At 52.7% G+C, this 24,878-nt stretch overlaps 6 protein-coding genes across 6 annotated transcripts; 2 read left to right on the plus strand and 4 right to left on the minus strand.

Annotated features, from left to right (window-relative positions):
* Window positions 1–174: 174 nt before the first annotated feature.
* CONPUDRAFT_131341 (tripeptidyl peptidase A) lies at window positions 175–2,596 on the minus strand. Its single transcript, XM_007775689.1, has 8 exons — window positions 2,138–2,596; window positions 1,653–2,082; window positions 1,421–1,593; window positions 1,291–1,366; window positions 1,192–1,239; window positions 570–1,129; window positions 484–505; window positions 175–431 (listed from the first exon to the last, which is right to left on the minus strand). Exons 1-8 carry the CDS (start codon window positions 2,555–2,557, stop codon window positions 373–375), a joined length of 1,788 nt encoding a protein of 595 aa, XP_007773879.1. The 5' UTR covers window positions 2,558–2,596; the 3' UTR covers window positions 175–372.
* A 1,796-nt stretch (window positions 2,597–4,392) lies between these two features.
* On the minus strand, window positions 4,393–5,524 carry CONPUDRAFT_65114 (PIN domain-like protein; the record flags this gene model as incomplete). Its single annotated transcript, XM_007775574.1, has 4 exons — window positions 4,393–4,875; window positions 4,938–5,063; window positions 5,103–5,222; window positions 5,273–5,524. 4 exons carry the CDS (start codon window positions 5,522–5,524, stop codon window positions 4,393–4,395), a joined length of 981 nt encoding a protein of 326 aa, XP_007773764.1.
* Window positions 5,525–7,900: 2,376 nt separating this feature from the next.
* CONPUDRAFT_64946 (uncharacterized protein) lies at window positions 7,901–9,784 on the plus strand (the record flags this gene model as incomplete). The annotated part of the gene is made up of 4 exons (XM_007775565.1): window positions 7,901–7,947; window positions 8,001–8,208; window positions 8,275–8,956; window positions 9,414–9,784. Coding segments are annotated over 4 exons (1,308 nt in total), but the record flags the coding sequence as incomplete, so codon positions are not given.
* Window positions 9,785–11,274: 1,490 nt separating this feature from the next.
* Window positions 11,275–11,886, minus strand: CONPUDRAFT_30699 (uncharacterized protein; the record flags this gene model as incomplete). Its single annotated transcript, XM_007775553.1, has 1 exon — window positions 11,275–11,886. A coding segment is annotated over one exon (612 nt), but the record flags the coding sequence as incomplete, so codon positions are not given.
* Window positions 11,887–20,112: 8,226 nt separating this feature from the next.
* CONPUDRAFT_65192 (amino acid permease) lies at window positions 20,113–22,380 on the plus strand (the record flags this gene model as incomplete). Its single annotated transcript, XM_007775581.1, has 11 exons — window positions 20,113–20,231; window positions 20,297–20,417; window positions 20,472–20,594; window positions 20,673–20,685; window positions 20,749–20,893; window positions 20,966–21,185; window positions 21,258–21,473; window positions 21,538–21,613; window positions 21,671–22,008; window positions 22,061–22,242; window positions 22,302–22,380. 11 exons carry the CDS (start codon window positions 20,113–20,115, stop codon window positions 22,378–22,380), a joined length of 1,632 nt encoding a protein of 543 aa, XP_007773771.1.
* Window positions 22,381–22,831: 451 nt separating this feature from the next.
* On the minus strand, window positions 22,832–24,409 carry CONPUDRAFT_93157 (uncharacterized protein; the record flags this gene model as incomplete). Its single annotated transcript, XM_007775690.1, has 9 exons — window positions 22,832–22,876; window positions 22,937–23,088; window positions 23,152–23,178; window positions 23,309–23,478; window positions 23,530–23,598; window positions 23,656–23,680; window positions 23,732–23,847; window positions 23,936–24,098; window positions 24,163–24,409. The coding sequence occupies 9 exons, from the start codon at window positions 24,407–24,409 to the stop codon at window positions 22,832–22,834; spliced, it is 1,014 nt and encodes a 337-aa protein (XP_007773880.1).
* Between the last annotated feature and the right edge of the window lie 469 nt (window positions 24,410–24,878).

Raw genomic sequence — 24,878 nt, forward strand, 5'->3', positions numbered from 1 at the left:
TTTGCTGCGAGCTCCTATTTATCCCTCCGACCCACACTACTTTTGGTTTTCGTCAGCGTTGACTATAGCACGTGGTGGTCAGCAATCAGTCACTGATAAGCTGCGTCAGCGGTTTGGTCATCGGAGGAAGGATAGAACACGATCATGTCAAAGAAGTGTGAACATCACACGCCAGAAGCCTTGCATTAAAAACGTAACTGTCGAATATCATCTCGTAAATGAACAGCGACGATACAACCCGAAGCTCGATTGTACGTGAGCACGATTTGTCAAAGAAGTGTGAACATCACACGCCAGAAGCCTTGCATTAAAAACGCAACTGCCGAATAACATCTCGTGATTGAAAAGCGACGATACAACCCGAAGCTCGATTTATGAGCTCAAGACGAGGTCCTTCAGCTTCCCAAAGTCGGGTGTACCGAGGCCAGTGACTACATCGGTGTTAGCAAAGTAGAAACGACCTTGAGTCGCATAATAACTCACCCGGATCCCAACCTGTCGTCGCCTACACGTCAAATCCACATCAATCAGCATCCTTGCCAGCCAGCCAAAGAAACATAACAACTCACATTGAACCCAGCCGTCGCACACCCAGGGTTACTCCCCGCCGTGATATCATTCAACGCCGCACTCGCATTCCCATACAACATCGGGTTCAAAAACCCAAGCGAGCTCTTGCCCGCCTGCAGCCGCGCATCATTCAGCATCGTCACAATGCTCGCAAACGCCGGCGTCGCACACGACGTCCCCGACACATTCTCCGGCTTGCCCGCAATGTACACCAAAAAGTTCACACCCTGCGCTGATACATCCGGGTACGCCCGCCCCGACGCGTTGTACATCCCCGCGTACGTGTCGCCGAGCCCTTGCAGGTACGCTGACACGTCTGAGTCCTGGTAGGATGGGCGGGCAAAGTAGTTGCTGAAGCCGCCGCCGGTGAACGAGGCAGCGACCTCGGGCACGTTCACGGTCGCGCCGACGGTGGTGACGTACGGGCATGAGCCGGGGAACATGGGCAGGAAAACGTGGGCGTCGGAGCCGTTGTTGGGGGTGCAGGCGGTTGAGGCCGGGCCGGTGATGCCGACGCCGCCATCGCCCGAGCCGAATAGGAGAGAGGTGCCGCGGGCGCCTGGGTGTATGCGCAGTTGCGTTAGTTTAGAAAGAAGGGCGTATGGCAGCGGGGAGACGTACCGATAGCAGCGAAGGACTTGCAGACGCGATCGGCATAGCTGAATGGGACTGCTCTAGTCAGCAACGGGGAAAACATGTGGATTAGGAAAACAGGCGCACCGGTTTCCTCACTATCGGCGTAACTTGTAGAAACCGTCTGCGGAATGTTAGTCTGGTTGAGGAGGTAGTCGGTCCACTATCAGAATATGTCAGAACTCGTTCTTGTAAGAAGAACTAAGGATTAGCCTACGTCAGAATACGGTTCGTTGGAGTTCGTCGGCTCGAACTCGTCTGGAGTGAAAGGCGGCTCGCCTCCAGTAGACCAGAAGGTACCGGGAGTAGGGTATGTCATACCAAACCCATACTGGACGTCGAGGTTGGCTTCAACACCAGCTTGTGACGGGTCTTGCAGGTTCTGACCGCCTGGTAAACCCGCATATAGTCAGTGTAGGACACATATACTCGACTTAACTGACACGCACCGTTGATGGAGACATAGGTAAAGTTCGACCCCACTGCGGCTGGGTTCTGACTCTGGTAGAACGTCTGCAGATCCGCATAGTTCGCGTATTGCTCAAGATAGGCTGTGATTCCCAGCGCGTTCCCACTCGTGTTCGACGGCGTGTATCCCTCGGCGTTATAAAGCTGCTTGAGGCAGCTCAACGTGATCTGGTTGTTGCACGACGGGTCGACCGCGTTGCCTGACGGACCTGTGAGCGTGTCCGAGGCAGTGTCCATCGTCAGCTCGAGCTCGGTGGAGTAGTGGAGGGTGCTGCGGAGTGGCTTGATGCGGGTGTACATCGTCGTTGGCTGGACGAGGTCGATGTGCGGGTGCAGGACGGAGGGAAGGCTGTAGGACGTCGTGCGGACGAAGCTATCGCCCGACTCATCGTGTCTATAAATGTGGAATTGCTACAAGGGAGACGTCATTAGGCGAGGTGTAATGCAAGAATGAATGTGGACGCACTGTGTTGAACATTTCCTCAGCCACCTTCGCCGGGACTCGCAGCGTCACCCAATCTCCAGCAGCAGACTTCGTCACGCTCTCCTTGCCCAGACCATGGCTTTCCAACCACTCGTGTACGATGTCGAGCGTGTCGGATGCGGGTGCGAGAAGTGCGTGAACTTCCTCCTTGCTCAGATGTGCGCCATATTTGGGGTGAGCTGGGTCGCTCGATGCGAGCAAGTGCTTCTCCAAATCGCTGAACTTGGGCTGCGCGAGGGCGAGCTTGAGCGAGAGGACATGGTCGGCAGGCGCGCGTCCAGTCCGTGTCCAACCTTGCGGTGCGGAGCGGATGCTCTCCTTGATGGCGGGCTGCGAACCGCGGAATGCGCTGGCGAGAAGCGGGGACAATGAGAGGGCGACCCAGACGGAAGAGAGCTTCATCTTGAAACACGACGGGGCGGCGCGGGATGAGAGAGCGACTAAGGCTGATCGTGAATCCAACTAGGCGATGCTCACCTTATAAGCCTATGAGAAGTGTACAATGATAGCAAACTCCGGTCGATCACGCTGGTCGTGGTGATTCTTCTGGGCGACATGATGGGTCCGTGAGGAAACGTGCCGCGTTTTGGCAGGATACGCCGACGCGCATGTGCAACCCCAGATGGCCCGCGTGGCCACTGTCTTCCCTTCTCGCCAAGCACTACAAGCAAAGTCTGGGTTGATCCAAGCGCCCATCGTGAAGTCTCCGTATGTTTATCCAGCGCCTACTCCCGTATCGTCTTTGGCAACACCACTTCAAGGTCAAACACCTGTGACACGCAGCCTATACTCGACCCAGCTTATCATGGAGGACGCATTTTTGGCGTTCAACGGCAATGTGGGCTGGATTGTCACCCTTGCATACTTCCAAGAGAGTTTTCTTGCTACCATGGGTCTTCTGACAACCCGATATGGATAAGGGAGGCGGCAACGGGTCGTCATGCGCGTCAGTTATTGGTCGTATTGAAGGGGAATACTGCTATCACCAACGCCATCACCTGCTCCCCCTAACTGACAGCATCCAGTCAGGGGCTCTAACCGTTAACGACCGTCCCTGTTCGCGTATGGGCAGATAGGTCATACGGAGGGGTCGGCGAGCTGGAAGCTCGCCGAGAAGCTTCCGAGGGGCTCCGCTCCCGGACCTTCAAATCCTGCCAAGGGGTAGCTCAGGAGATGAGCGGAAATGGTAAGCCAAAACGACTCTCGAACCGCCTCCCCACTCAGGCTCGAACCATTTGCCATCGACAACCACACCTGCTCTTGTGGAGGTGCCGGCGCGAACGGTTGCGCGTCTCCACTCCCGTTGCTCCTACCTTTCCTATGCGCGCTTGGTGCGCGCCATGGAGTCCATCTTACACTAAAGGTCGTCTTTTTGCGGTAAGTCTTTATATTCTCATACATCTTATGACATAACAAAGCATATACTAGGTACTAGGTCCCCTTCGTCTCTACAACATCATCCTCGTCACTCGTTATGACGATGATATCGTCTTCAGGCCCGGGTTTGAACTTCTTCTTGGGGCGGGATGTGTGCTGATCATCGTCACTACTGGGAGTTGTTAGTTCAATGTCAGGCGTGCGTTTTCTGGTAACGCGGGGAGGCGAGGTTGCTGAATCCGAGCGCTTTATGCTTCTTGGGAAAAGAGACAGCAAGCTAGGTGTGTCATCATCTTCAGCTTTTGGTAAAGGCGACTCCGTTCCTATTTTCGCGCGAGCTGACGCCTTTCTCTTTGAGGAACCGGGTTCTTGAGAAGATATAAATCGTGAAGGCGATTCGAAGACGTCCATGATAGCTCGATAGGCGGAGGTAGGTGTGTAGTAACACCCTGTTCCAGGCGTGTCCCAGAACTGTTTATTATCACGATCTGCTGACGAAGGCATAGATTCCTGCTCGCGTTCAGGGCCGCACCTCAAGAGAAAGACATAAGTTTACATACCATCTGAAGACTGTGACTCTGGCAGAAGTCTGCCGTTCCCCGAGGGTGAGAGAACTCCAGGACCTTGGCAGGTACGTCAAACTTCGCAATGTCGTCCTCAACGGGATCATCTTTCGATGGTTGGCCCTTGGATGGCTGTGGGCAATTATCAGGTGCGGCTCTCACTTCCCCACTGATCAGGCTGCCGTTAAAGCAGACTTCGTAGTAGGTTACTCCGTCTCGAGTAGTACGCCCGTGGATTGTGAACGCGTGGGCATGGACAGGGTGACCAACACTTCCCTCAAGCTAAAGCCGACACCATCAGTCCTGGTCTCCGCATGCAGCAGTATGACGTACACGGAACAATGCTCGCATGTATATCCCGAACCAGATGTTGTCGCGAACATACTTCTCCACTGTTGCCGATGGCCAATCGAAGTAGTGCTTGAATAAAGAAGCTGTCTGTGCCACATTTGGCTGGTGGGATTGCGGAGAGCGCAGTCCACCAATCGCTCGAGGTTCGTCAAGAGCAAGCGAGTGTGATGTGATCGGACAAAGATAGTTCCCCAGTACAGTGAGTGATGGAAAGGTGTTTCGAACATTGTCTGCAATATCGCTGTGCTTACGAGTAAGGGCTCCCTCCGTGTTCTTGCGTAGCATGTCACGGAGATCGTTTCTCCACTCCGTACAATATCGTAAGAATTCTGGCGCCGAGCAGCCCATGAAAGCGTGAACAAGTTTTTCGCCAAGTTCACCCTTTGCCAGCTGCGAAGCGACACCAATCCCACAGCCCTTGACCCCGCCCTGTGATATAACATTGCAGGTTGAAGTCAGTCCGATCATCGCACTGAGAAGCACGCACTCACCATGTCATAGTCTCCTCCAGAGAGCAGTGCTACCAGAAGCAAACGCTGGCTATTCCAGCCATTAGCTCGAATAGACTCCTCAGTGTGGATCTCGACTTGATGGTCGCTATCCCTGAGGCTAGTAAGCTTGTCAGCGAGTAGAAAAACATAGTAGCACAGTTAAACGCACTCTCGGATAATACATCCTGCTCCAAAAAGTACTACATCACTGTCACTCGTTAGAACTCCATCCAAATGATTCATCCGGTTCATGACCGCTAGCTCAGCCTCTGCTTCACCTGGGGCCTGATGGGGAGTCAGACATGAGCTACTAGCGGGGAAATAGGTACTCAAACAATATGATAATCAAAGCCATAAGCTCGAATGAAGTCCTTGAAGCCCTTTTCCAACCGGTGCTTGTTCTCAGTGTCGACATGCTTTCCGCGCTTCTCCGAGGGGCGTTCGATTCCATCAAACACAAATAGGGGATGAATTGGGAGGCGAAGAAGGTCATTGAGTTGATTAGTGAGGATTCGGAGATCCGCGCATTGACCAACGCGCGCGCTATTGACATGCTGACTTCGAGTAGCCTCTGCAGCTGCGTACATCCAGGGACTGGCTATATATCAGCTCACAAGTCAATATAACAGCCAACTGTAGCATACATACCTGGCATCTATCCCAACGCGCATGAGCTTGCACTCCACGCCTGCATCCGTTTCAACTGTACAAAATCTCTCCATCGCATATTTGCTGAGATCGCACTTTTTGAGGTGTGGGCTTGGAGATAGCAGCTGATTTGAGTTCGCTTGTTAGGTATAACAGATACTCAAACTTAACGGCATACACTCCAGAGTTTAGGTGGTCCCATTCCAGCTTATGCTGTTCAAACACGAGAGTGTTGAGGAAGGAGAGTGCCTGTTAGGGGCATATCATGCATGGTATCTAGACGAAATAAGTGATGTCACCTCTCCTATACCAGCCCAATTGCTGCGCTCGGTGCTGCATTCAAACATACACAAGTTTTGTTCTTGCCGCAACCTCATGAACTATGGTGTCGGTCAAAACTCAAATATGGAACAATGATACTTCACAGCACTATGGTCATACAAGGCCTCAGATCAGCTTAAGAGCAGAATCGGCTGCTAGTCTGCGGTACTGCGATAGCCTTGCCATAAGTGTATGTTTGCCATTCTTGCCGAACAGTAGTCAGGGTCCGCAGTATATCTCCGGACCTAGGCACTTCATGAGTCAACAACGGCGAATACAATATCATGCCTGAACACGGCAGCGGTGACTTGGTGTTGCCATGAGTGCCCAAGGCCGCAGGCCGGTTCAAAATTCCGAACGCACCTTCTCCCTTAACGCTCACTACAAGTGCTGTCCCTCTCCCAGTCATGTCCGTCTACGAGCCTGAAGTTGTCCTTGCAATGCTCAAGAAGTCGTCATTGGCAAGCCGTAATCGACAAAAGTTTGAAGATGAGTGGCGGTCAAACGTCAGTCAATCAACGGAGGGGAAATGCACAGACACTAACCACGTCTATACCAGGTTTCAAACCGAGTTGCAAAGTGGAAAGATGCCAATAAGAATGTGTACCCTCGTCCCGATGCGCAGCTCCAATGGGAGTCTGATATCGTCGAGTACGTTTCTATGCTTGCAAGCTACGACCGGTCAACCTCCAGGAAAATGAAGGCGCCATCTCGCTTTGGGAGTGACATACCTCTTCTTGGTCCACGGTTTATCCCGCCTCAGTATCTTCATGTCCTTAAGCGTCCCGGAAAGGCTGAGATCAAGCCAGAAGTTGCGTACCTCCATCCATTCACCACAGTCCATCCTTTCTACATCCCTGAGCTTGTGTCTCGGTGTCCCGCGTGTGGTTCAACAGACGTCCACTCAGAGGGTTGGACGGGTTCGGGTCCCCGAGAGGTGCATGGTCTCTATCAGGAAGAGTCCGCGCTCGGCTTGCAGCTACGATGTGCCACCTGTCAAGAGAAGAGAACAGCCGCAGTTAACGAAGCAACGTCAACGCACCAGTCCAGTCCTCGTTACTGCTTTGCCACCACGGAAGCCTTGTTTTGGGCACAATGGGAGCACTGGCGAGTGCCATGTACGTGTTCACCTTCATGATAGACCATAGTTAGTATCTTACCCATAACGTCAGCGGATATCCCTTACTTTTTCAAGCGTGCCGCAGTCACGCATGAACTTTTCGACTTCATCGTTGAACTTCGCCCGTCAACTACTGCAGGGGGTCTAGCGGAGAACGTCAAGCGTGAGCACATTAACGCTTGCTTGACCCACATGAACATACACTCACTTTTATTGCGTAGAGCTTCACCTTCTTGAATATCGTCGACGGTTTCTCAGTTATTTGAACACCTTTCGCTATCGAAAGAAGCTAAGCGGAGGTCAAGATTTCTTCATCAAATCGAAGCTCGAGTCATTCGCACCTCCTTCCAATGAGGACACGGAATCCACACCTCAGTACTACAGCAAGCCGGTGTCAAAAGAGGTCATCACCGAGGTTTTTGAGCACTTCAACACTCAGGCGCGGGAGGCAGAATCCAAGGAGTACATGAAGACGCTCACCGGTATGTGCTCCCCGCTTATCAAGCGTTCCGAGACTGTTTCTGAGGTAGAGCCCCCCATCAGCGAGGACTCTTTCGTTTGACGCGACATTCCGAACCGCCGCCAAGGCAACTATAACCAGCTCCACCAAGCAGAAGATCAAGACCATGCGGGGTGGTATCTTATCTCTATTAAACGAAACCAATGAGATCGTTGGCTGGGTGCGTCAGCATTTAAATTCAGCCACGTAAATACTCACAGTTTGGTCTAGAGGTTTTGCGAGACAGCGTCGCATGCCGAGATCAAGCAGATTCTGGCCGGTTTCAAGCAGCGGTGCACCACACAGCAGCTTCCTGGCCCGGAGATTGTTGTCGTTGACAACTGCTGTCACGTTCGAAATGCCATACACGAGGTTTTCCCCGAAACTAAGGTCGCTCTCGATATTTGGCACTTTCTCATGCGGTAAGCTAAAACCATGACTATGAGGGAGGATCAAATGACTAACCAGAGAATAGATATTCAGCGTGTGTCATTGGTACGAGCAAAAACCCGCGTCAGAAGGAGGTCGTAGCGAGCATCTCCTCATGTGTTCTTGCTCAGAAAGCGGAGGGAACTAGTCAGCATGCCAAGTACTGGTCGAAGGAGGAGCAGGAACAGCGTCTCGTTCAAACATTTGAACGTTTCGAGAAGGAAGGTGGGATCTGGGCTCCTAACGCTTCAAAGGTACGTCTGGTTAGGTTTCTGTGAGCGAGTATATGTTGGCTAATTTTCTTACCGATTTTTGATCAGGTACATGCTGAGCAGCTGCGACATGTCCAACTCGGGTGCCTTACAAGACCACGCGACGACATCGCTTCGGATGGGAGCCGCATTGAGGGTTCTCACAAAGGCTGGAACTCACTGAATCGAGCGCAGCCGAGTGGTCTTGAGACAATATCGGCGCTTTGTCACGATTACGTCCTTCGCAGGAACGTTCGCATCGCAAGCCGCCTCGAGGACCGGCCCGCCTTCCTTCGGTCTACTTTTGGTTCCCACCATGTCCATCTCGTCGACTACGTTGCAAAACTCTGGAATCAGACATGTCAAGAGGCCAAGTCCGACGATCTGGCTCACCTCCCTACCCTTCCCAAGGTCGACTCGGGCGAGTCATTCGGACTTGTGCCGTCTCACCATTTCCTCAGCTTCGGCGGTAATATTGAGGTCAAGGTCGAAGAATGCCTCGAGCTTGATCTCATCAACACCAAGGTTGAAGACGTCAAGGACATTTTGGCAGGCGCATCAACGCCTCTGCCCAATGTTGTGGTGCCTAGTGGTATCTCACAGAAAGGTCAGCATCATTCACAACATATATTGATGCCCACCATACTAACATGCTGTGAAGCGTGTCTAGATGGCACCAGTGCCAACAGCTTCACATTCCCTCTTGAACCGGCCCCCTCTTTGCCGCCGCGCTTGCTTGAGTCACTCGCCAGTCGCCCTTCAAGCCCTGCTATGCCCGATCCCCCGCTTAACTTCGAAATTCAGCATTTGTCGGCTCTTAGTACGCCGGCAACACCGACACTTCAGGTCGCCTCCAAGCTGTCATCTCCAGTGAAGCGCAAGGCCAGCAGCTATGAGTTGGACAATGTCCAGCTGAAGCGTGTGCACAAGGAGGACTTGGAGGGGATTAGCACTCTCAAGCAGAGGATGCCCGACACAAACGTGAGTTTTTGTTTTATTGTCTTATCAGAGTCTGCTCTGCCTGACGCTAACCGTCTCTTCATTGAACTAGCTTCAAGTGCTGGCTAGCACTACTCGCACCAGTGAAGCGTCTAGCTTTTCAGGAACACTTCAAAACTATTTCCACTCGATCACGGCGCGGCCACCGGCTACAGAGGCCTGCCAGCATCCAACAACTGGACGGGCGACTGTCCCACCTTCTCCCGCAGCGGCACTCCCCCGTCTCCCTCCCGGTCTTACACGTTCCGAGCACTTCTTCAGCATCTCAACGGGGATAGATGCCCGTGCACTTCGGATTTCAGTTGACGCTGAATTCTATCTATTCATGGACATGCGCGATCAATTCAAGTGGCAGTCGTACAACATGTCACCGAAAAAATGGGTTCCCGCAACGGACACGTACAACCGCCGCCTCCGCCAGCTCAACCTTGCAAAGGGACTCCCTACCATCGACAAGCATCCTCAGGCGCTCTTGCGTAAGCTTGGTGAGATAGAGCGCTCGGTTCTCGATAGGATTAATGCGAAGAATTTCAAGTGTGCGTCTCATTTATCTGATATGCTTCTCGGTAATTGGTACTAACTAAATGCAGCAAAAAGGAATACAGAGGCGTTCTGGACGCGCCATTGTAACTCTGTGCAGCTCGTGAAGGAGGAACCAGTGGACAAGGTGAGCAGATCTCATGTCCTCTACTTATTATTACCATTTAACTGATATATCTTCAGAAACCTCGAAAGGCGCCGACCTGCAGCCGGTGCCTGACGCTCATGTACCCCGGGAGGCTGAGCGCGACCGGCAATCACAAGAAGGGAGTCTGCGGTGACGGAGTACGTCAGATCCGCAAAGATGACGAAGAACTGCCGCCATGGCCTCAGCCCCATGGCATTTTCTCGTATGGCGAGTATTTCCATCCTTCGACGTTCCTCAAAACCGTCCAGCAAGTGTACGAGCGCACCTTTGTGCGTTCGTCGGGCGAGAGCGAGGTGCTCGAGGCCGAGGCCTTCGCGAACATGGTAGCGTCTCGTACCATCGTCGTCGAGGGCCGAGTATTATTCAAGCTATACCGAGCGTTCACGGTCGATTCAAGCACCCCAGACTCGGCGGTGGTCCTTCATAACGGGGAGAACCACATTCGTATCCCTTACCTGGAGCAGTAGTCATGTGTATACTGTAGATTTTCGACCACAAGTTCAGTCCACTGTCCACCCCCCCCTCTGAACTGAACTTTCGGGGGTGGACAGTCCACCCTCGTGGAGGGGTCATGAACTTAAAAGGGTAGACATTTGGTAGAACGCGAAATATGATGTAGAATTGATGAATTACCTAAGAAAAAGCGCTACAATGTATTCTAATGACCTAAGAACTCATCATAACGCTTCGAAGAGACTCGCTGGCGCTTCCCTCGACCCAAATACTCGGTGCCAGGGACCTGTAAGACATCTAAGTCCACGTCGAGATCATCTGCCATGCCGGGAGTTGAGACCGAGGCGGCAGAGATGTTGACATTGCCCGGATGGAGGATCCGCGACATGAGATCGGCGGGCTCCATCCAGGTTTCGTCGTCATCGTGCTCCTCGTCCTCTTCGAAAGGGTTGACGTCCTTGGGAGAGACGTCGTCGTCGGATTGAGGTGCCTCGACCTCAAGCGCCTCGTCATCGATGACAGACTCGGAGAGGCGCTTGTAGAGGTCAGGGGCCGTGCGGGGTAGCTCGCGAAGATGCTTGCGAGTGGCCGGATCAGTCAGAGATTCAAAAGAAAGGTTAAAACCTCCCCGAACCGAGCAACGAGCAAATGCCTGTTAGAAATCGTTAGTGTACAGAATGAGGTTGACGAAGATTGAAGCTTACTTGTTTGATAAGCTCGGGGTGATCAATCGCGTGATAGGCTTCAACACCCCACGAAACTGAACGATCCCTGAGCGTGCCAACGCGTGAGTCGATCGTGAATGAGGAGGGATCGGGGTTGTTGGCGAGATGGTTGAGGGCCTCGTCGACAGTGTCTTGAAGCTGAGCCTTCTTAATTGCAAGTTTGTATGGACGCTGGACACCGACGTCACAAGGTTGACAGATGCCGGTGGTGCCTCCGGGGATGAATCGAAGCTGGATCCAAGGCCAGCGACGTCGGATGAGGGCACGAAAAGCCTTGCTCCGATGGACTGACCAACAATCAAGGAGCACGATGCACTCCTGATCATCTGGGTAGCCCAGGAGCTGTTTCTGTCGGGAGAAGTAAGGGACAATGATCTTGGCAAAATAAAGTTCCATCGTCGAAAAGTCAGACCAGTACGTGAGGGGGTTCAACGAATAGAGAAAGCCCAGGTTGTTGGCTTCATCTCGGCCTCGTGCGGTCGAAGAAGGTGCAGAGCGCTCGGTGGCTCCTTTGAAGACAAATTGCGTCGGGAGCACATCGCCCGACGCCGACACGCCCACCACCGCCGTGAAGGCACGCTTCTCCTCCTTCCCGAGGACGGAGACTTGTCTTGAGCCCTCGACGTCGAAAGTGTTCGCGCTGGTGTCGGCCATGATGACTTGTGTCTGGTCGAAGTTGATCATGAGAGAAGGATGGCGGGTGTCGGTGTCACGGAACCAGAAAGCGAGGCGGAGGAACAGCTCGTAGATCTGTTCCTCTGCGTTACTGGGGGTCTTCTGGGCTGCACGGGTCGATGATCGGATGACCCATTTGAGCTTCTCGTAGACAAATTTGCGGACGAATGATTTGGAGCATAGGAAGGGTTTCTTATCGGGGGCGATCGTGCGGAGAAGCTGTGGGGCATGGTGGGTGATGCGAGCGAGAATCAGGGCGCGAATGGAGGTGACCGTCACAGCAACGCCGCTGGCTCGAAGATAGCGCAGCTGATCAACGATCGCTGCGACGAGATCGGGATAAAATTCCTAAAAAAACGATAAGGTTAGCAATTGCCAAGATAAGATAACAAAAAACACGTACCAAGATACCGCTCCTGGTGGATGAACTCTGGGGCCTGTATCCCACCGAGACGCGCATCACGATGACGTCTTTCCAGCGAGGCAGACAACCGGGAGCTCGGTCGATCCACCGACCCACAACTTGAGACGTGAGCTTCGAGAACTGCTTAGGGTTGTTGAGGTGGAGGTAGCGAACAATAGCAGTGGGAGACCAGCCAACGGCCTGAGCTGCGCAGTCGATTTGTTGGAAAAGGATAGGGTGGGTCCAGTTGAACCGCTCCGCCTCCAGGACTTCACGCGTGCGCTTGCGTCCACGTGAATCTCGGTCCGATCTTGCCAGTTTGCTGAACTGCCGATGGGGGCGCGAAATCTCGGCGGAAGGGATGGGGAGGGCAATGGATGCAGACGAGGGTGAGGGCGAGGAGAGCTGTGTGCTGGAGATGATAGAGGTACTGCTTGAATGAGATGAAGCCTGTAAATCTGGTCAGCGATAGAGCACAGGAAAATCAAGATAATTACGCACCTCTCTAGCCCTCCTGCGCTGCCGATAGCGCATCTTCTTTTGCCTCGCCTTCTCTTTCATGCGCTCCTTGGCCCCCAGGGCCCTGAGTGACGCTTCGCACCTGGCTCTCTCTGCGTTTTCCAGTTGCTCAGCCTCGCGATCAGGTTTGGTGCGTAGGCGCTCAGCCTCCAGCTCATTGCGAGAAGTCCTCGGGAAGAATGCGTCGAGGTTGAGCTGGGAGAACGAGGGGCGAGAGGGTAGGGGCTTCAAGGGTCGAACAGGAGGTTGGAGGGCGTCTGAGTCGTCGTCAGATGAGTCACTGCTGCTATCCGACTCGCTGCTGATGCTTGCCAAGTCGCCGTCCTTCGACTCATCGATCTCAGTGTTGGTGTCCGGGCTGGTGGGGAGATCAAAGTAGAGCCGTGCTCCGTTGTGTCGCTGGAGCACGAGCTCATTGTCGAGGCCAAGGTCAGACTAGAAAATGAGTTAGTGATCTGATAATGATAGAAAAAGATCGGAATGATGACTTACAAGATCGAACTGAGTCCCCAATTGTGTTGCCAGAAGGAGGGCGTACTCGACACGCTCTAGATACCTGGTGCTGCTTGACCACGGGCGAACAGCAGGGAAGACAAATCGCTCGATTGTGTTGAGCGTGACGATACCGCACGAGAAGGTGTCGTATTGTATGGAGTGTGGGATCGTTCCGATGGTGTGCTGTAAGTCAAGGTCGAGCTTGCGGGCAAACTCGCAATAGCCAGTGAGATCGTGATGTGGGATGGGGGCTCTGGGCAAGGGGCGAAGTGAATTACCGACGCTGAGCTGGCCGGTGCGCGTGTCGAAGAACACTGCCACGAAGTGCTCGTTTCGATGGTCGTGGAAAGGGTGGATGATGCCATCGAAATCGCGGCTGCGCAGCCGATCTGCAACGTTGCGAAGATGAGTCAGGTGCCCGGCCTCCCCACTATCAAACTGGTCCCACTCCACCAGAGGGCGGATCTGATCTGAAAAGGGAATCTGAAAGTTGAGGGAATCAATGAGGACGTTGCGGCTGGTTGGAGATCTTGACGCCCAGCCGCGGATCATCGCCATGCACGCGTCGATAAGATCGCCAGGTAGGTACTCATCCGAGAAGAGGTCGGCGAGCTGCAGGGAATGGAGAGAAGTCCCGTCGAGAGGGCAGTTCCAGCCGATGATCTTGTAGAACTTGTCGACAGCGGCGGGGATGTGCGCGAACGAAGTAGGGGCGGGGCTCATGTGGAGATGCTTGTGAGCCCAGGCATGAGCGCGAGACCACTTGCGTTGCGCAACAACGGCTGGGTACGCGAGAGACCAGTAATGACCATGCCAGAATGGCAAATGGCGGAGCACGCCATCAACCTTGATGCAGATGGAACGCATGCCGCGTAACCATTGCTGGGCGAGGTTGGAGCGGGTGCAGAGGTGGCCGAAATCGGGGATTGGGATGAGCTGAAGCTCGTACGGGCCGAGCTCAGGCGGGGAGGTGGAGAAGAACGGCGAGAGATCGTCGTACTCTTCCGCAAAGTGCGCGTCCGGGAATGGCCACTCGAGAAAATCGAGGACTGGGAGAGCACGCCTCGGGATGACGCGGTCGTACGGAGTTGGAATGTTGAAGTTAGAAAGAAAACCGGCGAGAGCTGCCATTAGGGAAGGTGGATTAGGAAACGAGTAAGTAGACAATGGAAAGACAGGGGGGGGCTAGAGATAGTGAAAGAATTAAGGTGTGGGTGGATAAAATGATGGCGAGAGCGAGATCTAGGTGAAGTGAGAGACAGTCTAGAGTGGGCTGAGGTTTTGCGACGAACCTCAGCTGTATTTATGCATCTCCTGAGCAGGGGGTCCATGTATGGGTGAGTGAGACGAGGAGAGGGAAGGGTGAGCTTACCAGGTTGACTGAGTCAGCTGAACGCGAGACATCGGCCTTGAGGTAAACACGTCCTTGAAAACGTGCAGAGGTCTTGCAGAGTCTGAATAAACAGGCCGGCCAGCAGCGAGAGAGGCAGCAAGAAATCAGAGAAAAATCAAAACGTTTTCACTGAGGATGACATCGATGATCGTGCGTACCGGACAAGGCGACACAGTCTGCCTTTTAGAGTTAACCGAGATATCACCGAGATGAAGGAAACGTACCTGGTTTGCCGCCGGTGACATAGCACTTGTGACCTCGAGGCTTGGCTTCGAACGGGGCGACAGGTCCAGTTCAAACGTTCAGGGCCGGTATGAACTTAGCGTCCCCCCATGGTCCAGCCCTCTGAACCAAAAGGGGGGGACATCCGGTTATGGTAATAGCTCCGAGACGCGACTTTCCCACGCCACCGTGAACTTGTGGTCGAAAATCTACAGTATGGCCGCTTTCGTTGGTAACACTTTTCATTCTCATTTTTTTCAGCTTCGTATTCACTTCGTACTCATCTCGTGCCCTCTTTACTATGCTACTGACTCGTCCTTTGGGGCATAATCTCTACCTACGTACAGATGTAATTTCCGGGCTCCCTTTGGCCGGGGAGCTTGCGCTTGTCGGAAGAAACACGATCTGTATTCGCGCGATCGCGTTTCGCGCAGTGCGTTGGCACTTAGCTCGCGGGAGGCGAGTCGGGTCGGCTCGCGCAGTAGTTAGGAGCTCGCCAGCTCGATCGCTAGTTAGTCACATGGTATTTGTACATATTGCCTGTCCGTTCGGTCTTTAAAATTTGGTCGATTCGGTCATGATCGATCATGACCGAATGGACCAATTTTTGGTCTCCCCTCCGTATGACCTAGCTGCTCGCGTATGGGACACAACGGTGCATCAAACGACCTTGGGACCACCACAGGGTCATAAGAATTTGCTCAGACCGCTCGGGACTCTGCAGATAGCGCGCTCATATTGCAAGTGGAGGTTCTGATTAACTTCTAATGCCATGGAATACCAACGACCGCTAACAACACTCACCACGACTTGCAATTATCGGAGCATGAAGTCTACCCGTTAATCATAAACGATGAAGTTACCTGAACTGGGCCATTTAAATGCAAGGAGATTGAGCTTTGGTTCTATCGGATTGTCTCTCAGCTCCGGGATCATGCTAAGACTCGAGGATATCACGAAGACGTATGTGCCATTTTGGTTCTTGGAGATCACCATGTTCTGAATACTACGCCCCCTGAAGAACACTTCCGTATCAACCAACGCCCCAGATGGCACCTCTAATGGGCTCCTGAACAGGACAATCAGTGCCCTCTGCCGCTTCTAGGTCAGCCTCCATTCTGCACACATCCTCTTGTACTTCGCTGAAACCAATTTCTTCCGTCAAATGACTTTGCAGAGTCATACGAGACGTGCTCGAAGAGAAATGGGCGCGATGGAACAAGAGTCTGAAAGGGTTTCGATTCGCACCGTACGCGCGGTTTGCATGGCTCAAGCGATATCGATTACCACCCATCTGGAGTGATGTCTCCCCTGATTGATTTGATTTGATGATTCATATTAATGTCCAAGAGGGCTTAGCCCTATGGCGGACAGTCCTACGCGAGAATACAGCACAGTAGTGCACAGGGACGAGCCCTAAACCACTAATAAAAAAACCCACATCATGCTAACACGTGGTCTCCCCTGATTATGGCATTCTTGTGTGGTTTCGAATTCTTGCAACAAACATAGTATTAGTAGAGTAGCGCCGCGCGGTGCGCAGCATGGCCCGCTACCGTGTAATGGCAGTCTTCATTGCAAAGAAGTGAGATGCAGCTACATCATTTACAGTGTTGGGCGTGCAGGGCCCTTGAGTGTAACATTACTAACATGCCAAACTAGTATGTGCAACTTAGATGGGTCAAGATCCTGATAGTGACAGTTGACTGTTATGTTAGTAAAGACCTAAGCACTCGGCTTGGGGGCATTCATTATTCTAGAAGCCAATTTCAAGTGGCATAATGACCAGTCAACATGTAAGTGGTTCGTGGATAAAGAAAGGATCACAATTAGATTGCGCATATCAATTGAAGTCACCCAAAATGTGGTATACTGGTGTCCGGGTTGGAGTGATGGGGCAATCGGATATGTCGCCGTAGACTTTGTACCAGGCCCTGCACGGCTTTCCAGCGCCTGGTATATCAGCTGGTGTCAGCATGGAGACCCGTAAATGGGTCATGATCGAGGTCAGGGAGGAGAGATAAAGTATATACGTGTCTGGCCCTCGCGTCGAGTCGAATTCAATCATTGTTAGCAATACATACGATGTGAAGATAAGATGAGTGCAAATAATTCATTAATGCGTCGACGGATATCTGAGGTTCAAAAGTAAATTGAAATGGTAATAAGTGTGCACGGTATTTCAAGCGGAGCACCAAATATCACGTGATTGGCGCAAATGCCAGTTTTTGGCGGGCGACTCGGTAACACGAAGTTAATCTAAGACCCACTACCTCCGGTAGCGGGAATTGACACAGACTCCTAACCGGTCGGTCCGATGTCACATGACCCGGCTGCCGAGGAGTTGCCTTTTTTGTACGAAGTACAAGGTCTGACATCTGACCGACTGGCAACAAATCCGGTTTGGCTTTATTTGTCCCGCCGTGTCCTGCCGACCAAACATCGTCGACGTCGTCTTAGACGTAATCGGCACAGGGCCGAGTCGGGGGCGTCGGGAGCGGCTCTCGCTTACACTTGCTTAGGGGTAAAGGGGCTTGTATTAATAAGGAGTGAGCTACAAGTCTAATGCTAGGGAAATGGGCGCGCAAACGCAGTGCGCGTGTCTACCACGCGTCGCTTGATGCCCTCATACCTGGTCTTAACATGCAGTAGACACATTACAGGCTACGTATTAGTTAGCATGCTGCAGTGGATATATGGACTGAAAGGACGGGCACTTACCTGTGAGAGCTGTGGATGTTCCTGACCACCTCAGCACAGAGGTTAAAAACCCTCAAAGCTATCAACCTGACTGCCAGCCAGCTCGTTGAAAAACTTGCTCGTACCGAAGAAGCGGAGCTCCAAGAAGCTCGTGCAAACCTGTTCGCAAACGCGCGGAGCATGTGTCGTGTCGCGGTAGCCTGACGCATCAAGCCTATACACTTATTTATTTGACTAATAATTACTACTATAATGCAATCAACAGGGCTATTTTATTCTAAGCGAGCGTAAATGACCGACGCCCCCGACTCGGCCCTGTGCCAATTATGTCTAAGACGACGTCGACGATGTTTGGTCGGCAGGACACGGCGGGACAAACAAAGCCAAACCGGATTTGTTGCCAGTCGGTCAGATGTCAGACCTTGTACTTCGTACAAAAAAGGCAACTCCTCAGCAGCCGGGTCATGTGACATCGGACCGACCGGTTAGGAGTCTGGAATTGACATGGCATTCAAAGCGGAACGTAGCGGAAGGCGCGAGCCCGGCAGATTGCCTGGCTGAGACACCATCACTGTAGACCATACACGGTGCACGTGTATCATCGTCTGACTCGGACCGTGCAAGTTCAGAGTACAGCCGCCATTCAATTCGGGACGTGCTCTGCTCTTACAATTGGTCTTCCCTTCATTTTCGCCGGAAGAAAGAATCCTGCTCCACTCACGGGCAGACAAAGATTGTCAGGGATGCGCTCAAGCTAATCAGGGCTATCCAACGGCTAATTGGAAAATCGACCAGCTGTGCTGTCATCGCGCATAGAGACGAAGTTGTGTCCCTGAGGTAGAAAACGCGGATGCTCGGTGATTGGACCGGGGTGGATGCGTATTATCGGGGACGCTCGGAGGATCTGTACCTGGCCTAAAGCACGCAGCGCAGCTTCCTGCCGCGATTGGTTCGGCAGCGAGGCTCCGATCATGTCTACTCAGGGTCCGTCCAAGGTCTGTTGATTTGTTTGCGACGACCCTTTTCCAGCCGTTCTTGTCTGTGATATTGCTTTTGTTCGAACTTTTGTTTTTCCTGTTTTGTGCATTTTTGATTAATTTGCCGTCAAGCGCTTGGATTGTCAGGACTGTCGTCGTCTCCCCTTTGTTTATGGCCCTGTTCACTCCACTGTCGCTCCATTGGCCTACCCACGTCTTTTGCCATATAAATAGCCTTCTCTCTCGTCGTATTTCTACATCGATTCCACCGCCGCTTCTCATCAGGACCAGTCATCAATCCCCTCTACAGCGTTCCCGGGCACTCTGCTTCGCTCATATACGTTACACATTTATAAACTCGCAACAAACCTACACACGCCCACTTGTCCATGTCTCCCTTCTGCACAGGAAGATCTCGACCCTCGGGCGACAATGCCTCCGTAACAAGTACCGACACAAGCTCCTCAAATTCGTCTGCACGGAACAATGAACCCTCAACCGTCAATCAACCCACTCAAGCGGAACCTATGCGTGTACTTCCCCAACCAGCTCAGGTACCAGCCAACAGCACAGAGAGCTTGGACGGCGAAGGAACTATGTGCGAGTACATCACGTATTGCTTGTGCATACCCATCTGTTCCAAATCCAAAGATCAGCAATAGGGCCGGGCGGCTCATGGTTTAATATGCTCACTTCTGGTTAAAAGGAATACTGAAGTGGTGCATGGAATAAACTAGTAGTTAATACGAGTGGGACGCAGAGTTGAATAAGTGTCCTAATGGCGAGGACGGCTGCTGGTACAAGACACACTGTTTGACTTTTATCTCAATAAATCTCGTTGAATCTGCTGTATAACAACTATGACTGTGGTGTGTTTTCACCACTGGATACGGTGGATTTGATTCATGGGCTGACCGGTGGGAACGAACGCGTGATAATTTCCTGTCTGTCTTGAGGGAGAACGCCTGAACAATAGTGACTTCCCCCCCGCGAGTTGAGCATCAGAAATTGCTCATAACGAGGAACTCAATTGAATCGGCTCCACGTCTGAGGCAACTTGCAGGAAACCAACGTCGTAAGAACGTGGCTGTGCTGACCGTGGGATAGCCAGATCGCGTCCTTTCTCCAACTCGGTCTTGCTCAGTCTCTGTCATTCCTCCACCAAACTCGCGATACAGCAGGGGACACGACCAGCTCGTTGTTCATAACATAACTTCTGTTCCTCATTGCGGGCTCAGATGATGGCATTGTCCATGCCGGCGCTCTACCATCGATTGGAGTCTTTACGGCTCCCCGTGCTGCCTCTCTCCCCGGCGACGCGCGGCAAGAGCGGCGAGATCGGCTATTGCGCAAGAACCGTAATACATTCGCTTCCTTCGCCTAGACAATCCACCCAGTATCTCCTGCGGGCCCGGCGCACCATTTGAAGTCACTGATGCACCCATTCCATGTGCTCCTGCGCTCTTGCGTCGAACGCTACGGTGATCGCGTGCCGACCCACGGTGCCATTCGCCCTGCCCAGACCGAACTCAAGCAGTTCATGACTCTTAAATTGCACCACGATCCCGGTTTTTTCTCTCCCTCCAGCGCGACCACGAAACCCCACCTTCTTCTAGTCCGGAATGGACTCCAAAACCGCTTCAGTCTCGTCGGAGCGGATGGACAATGCGCACTCGCTCGAGAAAGGGGACGACTTCGACCCGAAGGAGCAGGGGACCGTGACCAAGCAGCTGCAGTTGAGCCGTGAGCTGAAGAATCGACATGTTGCCATGATCAGGTACGTTCTTATAAGCAGGTTACTACACTATGAGGGTGTTAACGTCTGATGCTGGCTATGTATAGTATTGGAGGCGTCCTTGGAACTGGTCTGTTCCTTGGTAGCGCAACGGCCTTGCGGGATGCTGGCCCGGTCGGCGCCCTTCTTGGTTACATTTTCACTGGTACCATTGTCTACTGCGTCATGGTAAGTTCCCCTTTCACCATGTTGCTTCATCGCTAAACCTTGGAATGTATGCAGATCTCGGTAGGAGAGATGATAACGCTTCTTCCCATTGCTGGTGGGCCTGTCAACCTCGCAGAACGCTTTGTGGACCCTGCACTGGGCTTTGCGTATGGGTGGTGCTGGATGTATACTTGGACGGTACGCTGCTTCATCTTCGCGCCATGGAAATCAAACCACGAGGTGCTCATTTCTGGCTAATCGCATTTGTACATCAAGCTCGCGCTGCCCGGTAAGGGCGTCCATCGTTCCTTGATTTGGGTTTTGAGAGGCTGATCGTTCATATCCGTTTCAGCCGAATTGTCTGCGGCTGCAACGCTGATTGACTTCTGGCATCCTGGCGTGAACAATGCCGTATGGATCACCGTGTGCCTCGCCGTGGCAATCGCAATTAACATGAGCGGCGTCGGCGTGTACGGCGAGAGCGAGTTCATCTTCTCGTCAGTGTACCTCCTATTCTTGTCTGGTCACAGTCTTCTTATCCCTTGATCCCAAACATATTGCAACTTCAGGTCCATCAAGGTCATCACCATCGTCGTCCTCATTATCCTCGGCATTGTACTCGACCTCGGTGGTGGACCGACGCACGACCGCATAGGTTTCCGGTACTGGAAGAACCCTGGGCCGTTCGTGCAGTACAACGGCATCCAGGGCAACACGGGACGCTTCATCGGCTGGTCACGCGTCTGCATTCAGGCCGCGTACTCATACGCTGGCACTGAATCGGTCTCGGTAAACATTGTTCCTCCTCCCGTTGCTAAAAAAGTAAGGTCTGACAAAAGACTATGTGCATTGGCACCGCAGATGGCTGCAGCGGAAACAAAGAACCCACGTCGTAACTTGCCCAAGGCGATTCAACGGGTGTACTTCCGTATCTTGGTTTTCTACATCGGCGGCGTCACCATCATGGGCTTGCTCGTCCCATTTGATAACCCGGGTCTGAACTTGAGCGCCTCTAACGCGTCCGCCTCTCCTTTCGTCATTGCTATCAACAATGCAGGTATTAAAGGACTGACATCTGTGAGTGCCCTATAATGAGCTCACCATCGGTGCCTACCACTCATGCAAATGTATTCTTATGTAGGTCATCAACGCCGCTCTCCTCACAGCTGCCTGGTCAGCCGCATCTAGCGATCTCTACCTCTCCTCTCGTGGTCTCTGTATGTCTTGATATTTCCCATTTCTCACTTTCAACAAGCCAACAAACAACCGCGCAGATGGCATGGCCACCGCCGGCAACGCGCCCAAGGTTTTCGCGCGTACCATCCGCGGCGGCTTCCCGTACGTCGCGGTGTCGTTCTGCGCGTGCTTCGCGCTCCTCGCGTATATGAGCGTCAGCTCCGCGTCCGGCGAAGTCTTCACCTGGCTCTCCTCGTTCACGGGCACTGCCAACACGTGGAGCTGGTGCGCGATCGGCATCACGTATCTGAGGTTCAGGAAGGGGTTCCGGGCACAGGGTATCGACGAGAGCAAGCTTGTGTATCGCAGCAAGCTGCAGCCGTATGCAGGGTGGTGGGTTGTTATTGGGACGGGACTGTGTTTGTTTGTGCGTTTTGTGTTTTTCTCCTCTCAGCGTCTTCGATTCTGACATGGGACGGTGAATATAGTTCAGCGGTTACCAGGTCTTCCTCCGTGATAGCTGGGATACGCCCACGTTTATCACCACTTACTTGCCTGTCGTTGCGCTCCCCATCCTGTGGATTGGGTGTAAACTCATTCGGAAAACCAAGTTCATCCACGCGATGGACATGGACTTTGTCAGCGGCTTGGCCGAGATTGACGCTCTCGAGTGGGTGTCTCATTTCTATGTATGTAGATCACGAATGCTAATAGGACATTCTCCGATAGCGTTGAAGAACCACCTCCGAAGAACTGGGTCGAGAGGTTGTGGGCGTGGCTCGTGAGTATACCCTTCATCTGGGCTTGACCTGCTTTTCTGACGGCGATGACATAGATGTAAAGACACCTTGCTGGTGGATATGAACTGGCAAATACGACAAAGTGCCACTGGATAATAACTTATGGCTCCTGCGAGTCCACCAAAATTACTACATACCTCTTACTGTGCTGAGCAGTTATAGCTCTGTTATTGCTTTGTCCTTGATTCGATGAATACACACATCTTACGGATGCTGGAGAGCATGTGACAAGAATCCAGTGTGATAGTAAAAGTTGAGGAGTATAACGTTTATAAAGTGGAAAGACACCGTCTTGGTACACCTGACAAACTGCAAACTGAACGCGAAGACCAAACGGGGGCCAATGGACACGAAAAGCTAACAAAGTAAGATGATGCTCATGGACATCTTATTCGTAGACCGGGACTATCGTACAACATGGAGATAGGCTTAGTAGAACGATTGTTTCCTGAAATTTGCTCATGTACCCCTCCTCTTCTTATCCTCCTCAAACGCATCCTTCACCTTAAACGACGAAACGTGTTAGATACACTACTGAGCACCGATGCCAAAAGTCGACTTTACCTTCTGGGCAAACTCCTCGTCGACTAGCACCCGCGTTCCGACGGCAGCAAGCGCCTTGGACACGACCATTGTTGCATCATGTGTGACCTTTGTTTTTGCTGCGTCTGTGAATCCCAGCGTGTGGTTGCCGCCGTCGGGTATGGTAGGAATTGCTGTGGGGGATTCGATGAGTCAAGAACATGAGAGGGGGGAGACGAGCGTCGCAAGGAGCTTACAATATCCAGGGTGCAACGAAGGTAAATCTGTCATTTGTTCTTATTCACCTCTGCAGGCAGACAGTGGACGACAGGGTGAGCTGCTACTGACCGTACGAAACAAATCCCTGTAGAATACCACTGTTAGCTCAAATAAGTAACTATTCAGGAGAGAAACTCACAAAATCGGTGGAAGCGCTACTTATCCCCCACTCGTAGTCAATGTCACCGTACCGCTTACGGACGACATCACGCAGCTCTTCGCCGAGTGCAGAATTCTGTCGAAGCTCGTATACTTCTTGGGGGTCGCCGATTGTCACTTTGCAGCCTGTTGCAGTAGCTGCGGCTCTATAACAAAATCAGCATGGACGGGTTTGATGTTCGCAAGCTGGACCTTACTCGAAGCAGGCGCGTACACGAATCCCGGACTCTCTTGCCTCAGCTATGGTTGGAGCACGAATAACCCAGCTGTCGACACAGATAGTTATAAGCATGGAGAGGGCATTCACGTTTCAGGGAACGTACGTTAGTGCCGCGTTGTCGGGGATGACTGCACCAATGTCAGGTAGGACGCTAGGCTGTGTTTTGTGAAGTGACGCACTGTTCCCAGTCCATTTCCCCCCAAACACGCCATGGATACGATGCGTAGGTTTGGTTTGCTGACGAAGAACGGCGATGGCGTTGTAAGCGAGCACCGCTGCGTCGAGAGCGTTTTGCCTTCCCAGGGGCTCAACGCTGCGTGCGCGCTACGCGATGCACACAGGGTCGAATTAGCGTGAGCACCCATCGTTTGAGAAGGACGTACGGATGACCCTTATAGGTGACCTCATACACTACAGCCGCGAGCGAGCCACTCAAGCTGACAGAGTGGATGGGCCCGGGAGCGGGGTGCACCATTACACAGGCATCCATGCCCTCGTATAGGCCCTTCTCAAGCATCCTGAGCTTTCCCAACCCCCCTTCCTCAGCTGTACCACGAAAAAGGATGACGTCAGGTACCGGTTAGAACGCGAATGTGAAGAGTGCACACACCAGGAGTCCCAAGCAACACCACCTTTCCAGGGATGCTCATCTGCTCCATGGCCGCGCGCACAGCGCACGCAATTGCAACGCCGGCGACGCCGATGAGGTTGTGGCCACATGCATGGCCGATGTCGGGCAGCGCGTCCATCTCGGAGTTAACTCCAAGCGTGCGCCCACCGTTTCCGCACTCAAAGGAGGCAATCCAGGCGGTGGGAAGACCGTCGACGTCGCGGACGTCCCATCCCTGGTTTCTCATAAAGCATGTATAGGCCTTGTGGGCTTCGCTGTGATGGGATGAAGTGAGATTGAGACACGAGAGCTAACAGTAGGATGGGGGGACGTACACCTCCTCGTACATAAGCTCGGGGCACTCTATATGGCAGAGCAAATCAAAGATAATGTCTTGAGCACTTTCAGGGGGGAATACGTACCGTGTATCTTGATACTAAGCTCTCGTAGATCTTGGCTCATGTCGTCGATTTTGGCTTCGATGACCTTGAGGATGTCGGGTCGATAGGGGTCGCCCGGTTCAAGCGGAGGCCTGACAGTGTGGTCATCTTCCGGTCGCCAAACACCTCCTGACATGTCGGGTGCGAGTACGTGTGCGAGCTTGAATAAACTGTGCAAGCTACACTGATCCAGACGCTGGGAGCAGTGAAGGAAACGGTTCTGGGGTGCGAGGATACGTAGCCCAAATATAAGTACATGTTGAAAGAGCGACAGAG

Source organism: Coniophora puteana, assembly GCF_000271625.1.
Source record: "Coniophora puteana RWD-64-598 SS2 unplaced genomic scaffold CONPUscaffold_15, whole genome shotgun sequence".
Taxonomy (NCBI): domain Eukaryota; kingdom Fungi; phylum Basidiomycota; class Agaricomycetes; order Boletales; family Coniophoraceae; genus Coniophora; species Coniophora puteana.

Excerpts from the sequence above, each read along its gene's own strand:
- CONPUDRAFT_131341 (XM_007775689.1), bottom strand. The coding sequence starts at position 2,557 with ATGAAGCTCTCTTCCGTCTGGGTCGCCCTCTCATTGTCCCCGCTTCTC. Across the intron at positions 1,130-1,191 it reads CAAGTCCTTCGCTGCTATCG|GCGCCCGCGGCACCTCTCTC; the intron begins GTACGTCTCCCC and ends GCATACACCCAG. Across the intron at positions 432-483 it reads GACGACAGGTTGGGATCCGG|TCACTGGCCTCGGTACACCC; the intron begins GTGAGTTATTAT and ends ACACCGATGTAG.